General features: G+C 36.2%; 1 protein-coding gene across 1 annotated transcript; it reads left to right on the forward strand.

Moving 5' to 3' along the window:
- The first annotated feature begins 382 nt into the window (after positions 1-382).
- otx2a (orthodenticle homeobox 2a) lies at positions 383-8,764 on the forward strand. Its single transcript, XM_026931735.3, has 4 exons — positions 383-633; positions 2,632-2,803; positions 5,545-5,696; positions 7,053-8,764. The coding sequence occupies exons 2-4, from the start codon at positions 2,707-2,709 to the stop codon at positions 7,866-7,868; spliced, it is 1,065 nt and encodes a 354-aa protein (XP_026787536.1). The 5' UTR covers positions 383-633; positions 2,632-2,706; the 3' UTR covers positions 7,869-8,764.
- Positions 8,765-10,938: the final 2,174 nt, after the last annotated feature.

Genomic DNA, 10,938 nt, shown 5'->3' on the forward strand with positions numbered 1-10,938 from the left:
TTTTGAGCCTGTAATACATTTTTATTACAGTGAAAGTTTTTTTTTTCCTTAAAATGATCTAAATTAAACATCTGATGAGATAATATATCAGTTTTTAAACCCCTGAATATTGTGTGTGGGGGTATTTTTAATGTATAACAACAACTCATCAGCTTAATGAGTTTAAATAAATAAAAAGTGTATTCGGATTGCTGATTTTTTTTTTTTTTTTTGCGCAGAGACCCGCTCAATTCGCGCGGCAGGTCACCGTGACGTCACAATGAAAGAATGCCTCTCTCGCTCGTGATTGGGCAGCTCGCTCGGCTGGAAGGAACTGCGCGCTCTCTGATTGGCTGAGGCGCGCGGTCCCGCAGGTGAGCTTTTACTCATAGACGCACCAAAAAAGTGATCAATCTCAATTCGACAACATTGGCAGTCATCTTTAGCAGCGCGCGCGGATGTGAGAGCAGATTGGGGCATTTGCTCTTTTTTTTTAAGGCCAAGGAGTATTTTGGGGTTTGGGTTCACGTTGTTTTTTTTTCTTTCCTTTCTCTAATTTGTTTTTACCTGTAAATAAACATTTGGTACATTTGGCGTAGCAGGTCTCCTGGATATTCTTTACAGAAAGTGGATACGCGAGAGGAAGATCACCAGGTAAGAGACATTTTACTGTCTTTTCCACAAATTACGCACGAGACACTCGTTGCTAGAGAACGACTTAATTCGTTCATCACCTGATTTTTAAAAAAAAAAAAAAAAAGTCAGGATGGCTAGGATTAAAATAGGCCTATTTTCAAGTTACAAGTTGCACTGTTTTTTTTTTTTCCTTCAGGAAGTAGTTGTGTGACATGCAACTTCTTCACATAAACATTTGCTAGCTTGTGAAAACACTTCGGTTTGCAAATGTGCATTTTTCCCCAAATGATTAGTGCAAATGTGTGATTGTTTATGCAACTCGTAACGCATGCGTGAAGCAGCGCGGTGAGTTTGGGTTTTGGGGGTTGACTCGTTTACAGAGTCGATAAGGTTTCTCGCTGTAAATGGAGTCCCCTCGGAGTCTAATCTAAATGGCTAAGACGGATAATTTGCACAGTTGCTGCTGATTTACATTTGGTTAAAGCTCGTCTCGCGGTGGATTCTTTAGCTGCGTGCTCTTAATGGAGCTGATCCATACGAATGCGCGCGGGAATGAAAAGCGCACCATGTCACTTAACCCGACTTTTGTCTTTAAAACATTTGTACTAACTCCACCAGAACCAAACCTGAGAAACGAGTTCAGGTCCTCCCAAATCATTTCACACAGCAGCCTCGGCTTGAGTAGAGCACAGATTCCCCTCGAGTCTGAAGATTTACATCTCTTTTACTTTATTTATCTAATTTCGGCATAAAAAATAAAAGTGTCCCCTTTTTAAAAATGTAAGATCAGACCTATACCTTTTGTTTTGTTTGTTTATTTTTTTACCCCAAAGCAACACAACTTAAATTAGTATTTATTAAACAATTTGGGGGAAAAATGTAGATTTGAACATACAGACGTTTCATATTTTTTTAGCTGAATTTTATAATTGTTAATGCTTATGCTTCTGTGTTTATTTAAAGGCATTTCTGCTTTTAAAATATTTTTAAATTATACACTAAATTTAGACACTAAATACTAAAATAGGAGTTAAAATTATAAACCATATAAAATTTAAAAAAAAAATAGAAATATTATCTAAGAATTTTGACATTAATATTACTTTTTTATGTCTAGGATTAAAAAAAAAAGTTAAATGAGTTGTATAATATTAATAACACGTGTATAATATGAATGCTAATTATACTAAAGTATCAGTGGCTGTGTTTTTCTGCACAAAAACGAGTTTCGATGATTATAAACCAAAAAAAAAAAAATGATCAAAAGTTTGAGCCTTGTGTTTTAAGAGGTGCAGAGAGTGTGAACGGCCAATTAGTGTGTGAAGTCCTCATGATTAGTGGAGTGTGAAATGAGGTGATTAAGCCTCTGTTTATATTTCTGATTGATCCTAAAGGACAAGTCGGGTTTTTTAAGGGATAATTTTGTTAGCAGGATAATTAATGTTCGAGACTGCACTTTTCTGACCTGCATGTTGCTGTGGAGCCCAAAATAGAAAAATGTTAATATTAATAACGCTAAATAAATGAAGTTATTATTACAGGGGAAGAAATATTAGGCTTGAATGCTGAGTATGGAGTTAGCTTGGGCTTTATTAATTCATTAAACTGTTTATCAGGATCATCTCGAGTTTTGGCGCAAAACTTTTTTTTTTGAACGAAATTAGCTTATAAATCTGCAACAAAAGAAAAAAAAAGTTTTTTCTTAAAAATATTTAGAATAATTAATTTAAATTTAAATTCGGTAAGATGGAATAACATCTCGTGCTTTATTAATTTGCATTAACTTTTAAATTGAAACCAGGAGCAACCAGGTTGCTTGGACTTAATTTTTTTTTTAAATTTTGATATAACTTTTTTTATTTTATTTTTTAACCTTGGTTATTATTATTATTATTATTATTATTATTATTATTACACTGATGCCCAGTTTTCACGGCGCACTCGATCATCACCTCCTCTGCTGATTTATTGATGAAGTATTTGTGCAGCTCTTCCTCACCTCCTCCTCTTCCTCAGGTGTGTGTCAGCTCGGCGGGGAGACTCGGACTTTTCGGCGCGCGACTCCGCCGCTACCCCTCGCGAGCTGCTAGAATGATGTCATACCTCAAACAGGCCCCGTACGCCGTGAACGGCCTGGGGCTCGGGGGCGCGCCCATGGAGCTCCTGCACCCTTCCGTAGGGTATCCGGGTACGCGCACAGCTCTCTCACCTTACCACATACAGAATAAAAAAAACACACAGGCTGGATTCAAGCATTCAAATATTACCAATGATAAAATAATAATAATAAAATAATAATAATAAAATAATAATAGTAATAATAAGATCCTGGAAGATAATTGAAATGCTTTTCGGATTGTGTAGTAGGCGGAATTACAAAAAGTTTTACAATGTGTGTGTGTGTGTGTGTGCGTTTTGTTCTAATTTTTATAAGAACTCCCAAATGTTTCTAGTCTAATAGTTGCTACAATTAGTATTACCACGAAAAGAAAATTAAAATGTAATAATAATAATAATAATAATAATAATAATAATAATACGAGGTTTAATTGATGGGATTTTACGTGGAAACTGTGTGGAAAATGGCGTGTTTTTGTGTGTTTGTTTGTTTTTTAATAAAAACGAGCCAGAATTTAGGAATTCTTCTCAATAAAAGCACTATCACGAAAGAAAGAAAGAAAGAAAAAACAGTAATAATAATCTTCCAGAAAATCTTGGAAGATATTTGAGAGACTTTTCGGATTGTTTAATTGACGGAAAAGTGTCACACGAGAACCGTGTTACAAATTGCAAAGTTTTTTTGTTTGTTTGTTTGTTTGTTTGTTTTTTGTTTTTGTTTTTTTAAAGAGCCCTAATTTGAATGGTTACTAACAGTGAACTTTTATATCGGGTTTTCCGAGGCATCATCACCAACTAAATTTGGCTTGGCCTATAATTTTGTATTTAAAACACACACACAAAAAAAAATCTATCATTCCATATAATGTGTGTGTTTTGTGTTGCTCCACAGCTTAATACCCCAATCCACCCCACAGCCTTCACACACTGCCTCCTGAGCTGAATTCCTTATTAAAGCAGGACTATAAGTGCAGATTGACTAATTCTACACTCATCATTTACTTCAGCGTCTGTTCCAGATTTCAGGCAGTTTAGTCAGTTTTAGATGGGAGAGATGCCAGCAGTGACTGAGTTAGCTTCACCTTTTAGTTACTCATGTTCCAGGCAAAATAAGCGCAATATATTTTTAAAGTAAAGAATCAGAGACTAAACTCATGGAAGGCTACTGTTCAGTTTGAACTGCAATGTCACACCAGATAAGTGACTGAACATCATCCTGGGCATTACAGTACTGAACACTATAGTATAGTATAGTATGATATAGTATAGTACAGTACAGTACAGTACAGCATATTATAGTACATTATAGTATGATGTAGTATAACATATTATAGTACAGTATTTTATAGTATAGTATAGTATAGTATGGTATAGTATGATATAGTGCAGCATATTATAGTTTAGTATAGTATAGTACAGTATATTAATAATATAGTACTGTATGTTATAGTATAGTACAGTATAGTATGATATAGTGCAGCATATTATAGTATAGTATAGTATAGTATAGTATAGTATAGTATGGTATAGTATGATATAGTGCAGCATATTATAGTATAGTATAGTACAGTATAGTATGATATAGTGCAGCATATTATAGTATAGTATAGTATAGTATAGTATAGTATGGTATAGTATGATATAGTGCAGCATATTATAGTATAGTATAGTATAGTACAGTATAGTATGATATAGTGCAGCATATTATAGTATAGTATAGTATAGTATAGTATGGTATAGTATGATATAGTACAGTATATTATAATATAGTACTGCATGTTATAGTATAGTATGGTATAGTGCAGTATAGTATAGCACAGTACAGTATAGTATAGTATAGTACATTGTAGTATGATGTAGTATAACATATTATAGTATATTATAGTATAGTATAGTACAGTATATTATAGTATAGTATAGTACAGTATATTATAGTATAGTATGGTATAGTGTGATATAGTACAGCACAGTACAGTATAGTATGATATAGTGCAGTACAGTATAGTATAGTACAGTATAGTATAGTACAGTATAGTATGATATAGTGCAGCATATTATAGTATATTATATTATAGTATAGTACAGTATATTATAGTATAGTATGGTATAGTATGATATAGTACAGTATATTAATAATATAGTACTGTATGTTATAGTGTAGTATAAGTTGCTTATAATCAAATTAATCTGCTATTGAAGGTCTTTATAGACTAGTATTAGGTGATAAAGGCTGGAGTAAATAATTAGGGTTTATTCTAGAGCAAGGTTTTGTGGTGTAACTCTGTAATAAAGTATTTAGCAGTGCGCGATTTCTACCTGCACTAATTTAAAAAATCCCAAGAGAGAATTACAACACACACACACACACACACCGGCAAGGCTTTTTAATCAGCGTGTGATCGCATGAGCAATGTGGCAAACCCGTATAGTGATATTTGGAGAAATGAGTGGAGAGCACTTCAGCTCGCGCGCTCTTTAAGTTCCAAAGCTTTTCTTAAAGCCTATAAGAAAACAGTGCGCACGTGCTCACATCTTACAAAAAAAAAAATAATTTATCAGAGGAGAAATCATTCATTTAAGTTAAATAATAATTGCACGATAGCTGTGTATAGATTTAATCTGGGTTTGGACTTCTGCGTCTCTTTCATTGCTCTAAATCTTTTTTATTAATGGAAACTACTTTCAACACGCGCGAGACTTTCAGAAACTGCTCACCTGACTTCATCTTATGACCCTTAACACAAAGACTTTTACAAGTCGCCCTTATTTTGAAAGCGGATTGTAATTATTTGATTATTTTTCTTTTTAAAGGCAACCCCCGGAAGCAGAGGCGGGAGAGGACCACGTTCACGCGCACGCAGCTGGACATCCTGGAGTCTCTGTTCGCCAAGACGCGTTACCCCGACATCTTCATGCGGGAGGAAGTGGCTCTGAAGATCAACCTGCCGGAGTCCCGAGTACAGGTGTGTGTGTGTGTGTGTGTGTGTGTTTTCAAATGAAATTAAGTCATGCACGATTTCACGTGGATCAACAGGAAAACTCCAGGCAGCGAGTGTCAAACTTTACAGTCTTCCAGAGCAAATCATATTCCAGAGCAAATCATATTCCAGAGCAAATCATATTCCAGAGCAAATCATATTTCCAGTGTCATCATATTCCAGAGCAAATCATATTTCCAGTGTCATCGTATTCCAGAGCAAATCATATTCCAGTGTCATCATATTCCAGTGCCATCATATTTCAGAGCAAATCATATTCTATAGCAGATCATATTCCAGTGCCAAAGCAAAACATTACATCGTGGATCTCAGCATGGATTTGAAACTCCAATAATCCAAGCATTTAAATATTAAGCAAATATGTAGCATCATATTGACCAATTGGAGCCTTTAGACCTTTTCTTCCTGAACTTTCCATCCACAGAACATAAATCAGTGTCAAAAAGTAGATCTGAAATATTATGCATCAACCTCAGGCTTCCACAGGGTACGATACGATTTCATTTCAGGCGATGATTCCATATTTAAGATATGATATCCCAATGGATATGTCAGCATACTTGTAGAAAATCTGGAGAAGGCCTAGGATGAATGATGATGTACAGAAGGACAATTATAAAGGTATCAGAGTTACAGGCTAAACACCTTGCTAGGCTATTAAATTATTACACATCAGTTTAAAAATGCGTTATTTTGTACACACCACTTATTTGTCAACTTATCAACTGCCTTTTAAATCAGTGCATCAGTCCAAATCATCAGGATGTTGCACCCTTAATATTAACATCATGTTTCCCTGGTTTATGAACACTGAAGTTATATGAAATATTATGAAATCAAAGATTAGTGTGCTTGTCATAAACTTAAACTTTAAACTTCATACAATTCAGCTGATTTAGTCAATTAGGCTTGCGATTTTAATATTTAAATAATAACTTTTACTGACAGGACCGTGGCAGTTGATAGAGTTGATAGTGATCTCCATTTAATATTAATGTTGTATTAATAAAATGAGGTAATAATTCCAGATGTGTCAGGATGAGTCGGTTTATCACTGTGTCAGAGATACCATGCTGACTTGTCACAATTTCCATTTGTTATTAGTAACCTCAGCTATCTTTTCCCCTGTGGCATGGAAGGTTCTACCTATTCTTCCACTCCTATAATAATCGTTTCTTCAGTTTGCACTGTTTTCCATGTAATTACTAGAAAATAAGTCTTAGGGTTTAGAAATATAACCATAATAATAATGATGAGGTACATTGTACACCTGTGTTTGTTGTGAAATATGTACTGATATTCGGTTCTCTCCCTGGCCAGGTGTGGTTTAAGAACCGGAGAGCTAAGTGTCGGCAGCAGCAGCAGAGCAGCAGCAGCAGTAACAGTGGCAGCAGCGCTAAAATCCGTCCTGCGAAGAAAAAAGCCTCTCCATCACGCGAGAGTCCCGGTTCCGAGAGCAGCGGCCAGTTCAGTCCTCCAGCGGTGTCGAGCACCAGCTCATCCTCATCATCTTCCTCCTCGTCCTCTTCAAATTCAAACCTGGGTGGACTGGGCATGAGCAGTAGCTCCGCCTCTGGGGCCACGCCCGTGTCATCTATCTGGAGCCCTGCCCCTATATCACCCCTTCCGGCTCCTCCCACCGTCCCAGATCCCGCACCACCGACCAGCGCGTCCTGTATGCAGCGCGGGGTTTCAGGAAGTGGAGGGCCAGCCGGAGTAGCCTCCTACCCGGTGTCCTACAACCAAACGCCCGGTTACGCCCAGAGTTACCCCAGTACTGCGTCCAGCTCATATTTCGGAAGCATGGACTGTAGCTCCTACCTGGCGCCCATGCACAGCCACCACCCTCATCACCCTCAGCTCAGCTCCATGGCGGGCACCGGGGTGTCTGGACACCACACGCACCCGCATCACCCCCACCACCTTGGGCAGAGCAACGGGCACCACCACCCTCACCATCACCCGCATGCACACACACACCAGGGCTACGGCGGTGCGGCGCTGCCCTTCACCTCCTCAGACTGTGTGGATTACAAAGACTACAAAGACCAAGCTGCCTCACCATGGAAACTAAACTTCAGTGCAGACTGTTTGGACTACAAAGACCAGGCGGCTTGGCGCTTTCAGGTCCTGTGAGAAGTTGTGTTTTTTTTTTTAGCATTTTAGTTTTGTTTAGAAAGCCACCGCACCATCAGTATAGAACAAATTCTCAAAATTGTGCTCTAAAGACTTTTAAGGAGCCATTTGCAAAAACTGGATTTCAAGGTGGAAATCTTCTAAAGGAGGAGATACTCTAGACTACTTTAGACTGGTGTTGCAGGATTAATCCCATGCCAAAGGTCTTTGGCTATCAGCTCTGATGCCTGTCTGCCTTCACCGCCTTAGACAAGAGGATCCTCTGAAGACTTTTGCTCTCTCTAGCCTTCGCCAGTCTGGGGGAAAAAAAGAAATACTGTTATTTCCTCCTGACGTGTAACCTGGTTTGGCAGTAATTGGGTATTTGAAAGACTAAACAGATCCACAAATCCCTCTACATCTCCTTGCCTTCCTCAATCCACTGCAACTCACTGCACTTGGACTTCTTGTGTGTCTATGAAGGCAATAAATATAAAATAAAATTATACAATGCGATTGTCCTGCAACAGAGAAAACAAAAATGTGAACCAAACTTGTTTCCTGTGAAATGTTAAAAAAATGAGCTGATACTTTTTTTGCATTACATTCATTAAATAAAATATGATTTAAATCAAAATTAATGTTTTTTTTGTTCTATATCACCTTAAGAATGACCACCACAATGTCATATGTTTGAAGAAATACATATGATTTAAATTAATTTGTGCAAAGAAGATATGAAAGTCATGTAAAATTTGAATGTAGGGATATCTTACATCTGTAAAATTGCAGCCATTCAGTAAAAAAAAGTACAAGCAATGTTAAACAAAGAAAAAAATCAGGGCTCAATCATTGTACTGCTGTTACTATTTCATATTGTGGAGTTTATTTAACTTATAAGACATTTTTAAATTAAATACCTAAATAAAAAAATTGTAAATGGAGAGTTTAGTATTTTCGTGATTGATTCAATTCGATTAAATGCTTGATTTTTTTTTTTTAAAGATAATAAAACAATAAATAGGTTTATATTAAGTTCCATATTTGGAAGTTGCTGAAGTTCAGGTTGCATGCAGAAGTCGTCTCGCGTGCGCGTGCTGCTGAAATAAAAGAACTGAATCACGATAAAGGAATCAAAAGAAAAGAATCAAATCCTCATAAATGAATCAAATCATGGAGTCAAATCTCCTGATCCACCACTCTCTGTTACTGGAGATGAAGGAATAAATAAAATACTAATCACTTTGTGAACTCATGTAGTGTGTTTAATCTGAGTACAAGTAAAATCCAGCAAATATGAACAACATTAGTACAGAAAACAAGAGTCAAATGATGAAGAATATTGCAAAATTAATGAAGTGTGCAGTGATGGAGAATGATTCCGCACAGAAGAGCTGAAGAGGAATTGTGAAGCTGTACAATACAGTGAAAACTGTTGCTTTGGTGAATGAGCTAGTGTCAGTTACTCTCTTAGAAAAAGGGTTAAATCTGGTAAGATTGAGTATTCAGGTGGTAAAGATTCTGTGCTGAACCCAACAACTGTTTCCTGTGTCCTAGTCAGAGAGGGTTCCAAGAAGAACCCTGTAAGGAAGTTAAACACTGCCTATGAAAATAAATAAATAAATAAATAAATATAAATAAAGTGTGTAGAACTGAATACAGTTGAGTAGGCTACTCCTGCTTATATTACTGCTCATATTGCATGTATTTTATCATCAAATCATATATATATATATATATATATATATATATATATATATATATATATATATATATATATATATAAAAAATCAAAGTTTGTAAGTGTTGGTTGGTTAGCAAAGTAGTGATTAGCTCTGTGGATGTTCAAGTTGAAATAAAATAATTGGGATACTGTCATGATGCAAGTGCATACTCTCCATGCTGGTCACTGCTACAGCCTCCATCACAACTCCATCACAGCACTACGACACTTCTTAAACAGCAGTATGTCAGTATTAGCGCAATCATTAAATATATAGTATTGTTGATTTTTTTTTTTAGTTATCGTTTTTGTATTAGTTTACAACTACATGCAGTGTGGAAGTGTGTATTTTAAGTTGTATTGTGCATATCTTTATATTTTTACACCACATCACTTAGTCTGAAAGTTAGAGCTCTGCAGTTAGCTCTGCAGTAATATATAACTTAGTGAATAAGGACATACTGTAGTTTCTCTTAAAAAAAAATGAAGAAGAAGTGTTGTCTGTTGTTTTCCATGACATGACATGACATGACAGGGCATGATATCTCAGACGGACAGTTTCACACCAGACATGTGGAGAGGCTGGGTTTCTTCTCAACCGCATGGATTTTCATTTGTGCAGCACTTTAATTATTCCCCCTTCCCTCCACAACAGCTCAACTAGAGTTCCGGTGTACTTCATCAATAGGGTCAAATATATTGTTTAGGCTTAAAACATAGTGACGTCACTGCTATTAACAAACCTCTCAAGTATGAACCCTGCTTCTAACAAACTCCTTCTGCACTCTTATAAAAACATTTAGCACCCCAGGGCTCTTCGGCTTGTCCCTGCGCATGGAGAACCCTCAAACATTTTGCAACCAGAAACCTCTACTGTAAAAATATTCAGTAAACCCTCTCAGTACAGGTTTATATTATGATCATGACCCAAACTATTAAAACATTAGACTCATAAACTCATTTAAATTTGTTCAGTAAATTCTTTTCTGGCTTTTTGTTGGATCCATGGATTTTTTTTTTCTTGCTGAACTTTCCCCATGCAGACCAGACTTTAAATTCTTTAAGTTGACATTATTCACATGCTTGATTTCAGGTTATTGAGGTTGGGTTTAAATCCATTCAAATGAAATGAGATCCAACAGCCTAATAACTATAAAAACCTGATAATAAATATAATAACATTTATAATGGTGGATTATGGCTGTGAACAAAATTTAAATAGAGGCGTTTCCGAGAAGGTTTTAAGTAAAAACCCTTATGTTTAAAAAAAAAAACAACTCATTAATAAGTACCCCTCCCCCCGAAATCATTTTTATATATTCTTTTAGCATATATATTAATACTTATACTCTCAGAACATCAGAACAA

The sequence above is a fragment of the Pangasianodon hypophthalmus genome, chromosome 26, assembly GCF_027358585.1.
Source record: "Pangasianodon hypophthalmus isolate fPanHyp1 chromosome 26, fPanHyp1.pri, whole genome shotgun sequence".
Taxonomy (NCBI): Eukaryota; Metazoa; Chordata; class Actinopteri; order Siluriformes; family Pangasiidae; genus Pangasianodon; species Pangasianodon hypophthalmus.

Excerpts from the sequence above, each read along its gene's own strand:
- otx2a (XM_026931735.3), top strand. The coding sequence starts at position 2,707 with ATGATGTCATACCTCAAACAGGCCCCGTACGCCGTGAACGGCCTGGGG. Across the intron at positions 2,804-5,544 it reads CCCTTCCGTAGGGTATCCGG|GCAACCCCCGGAAGCAGAGG; the intron begins GTACGCGCACAG and ends TTCTTTTTAAAG. Across the intron at positions 5,697-7,052 it reads TGCCGGAGTCCCGAGTACAG|GTGTGGTTTAAGAACCGGAG; the intron begins GTGTGTGTGTGT and ends CTCCCTGGCCAG.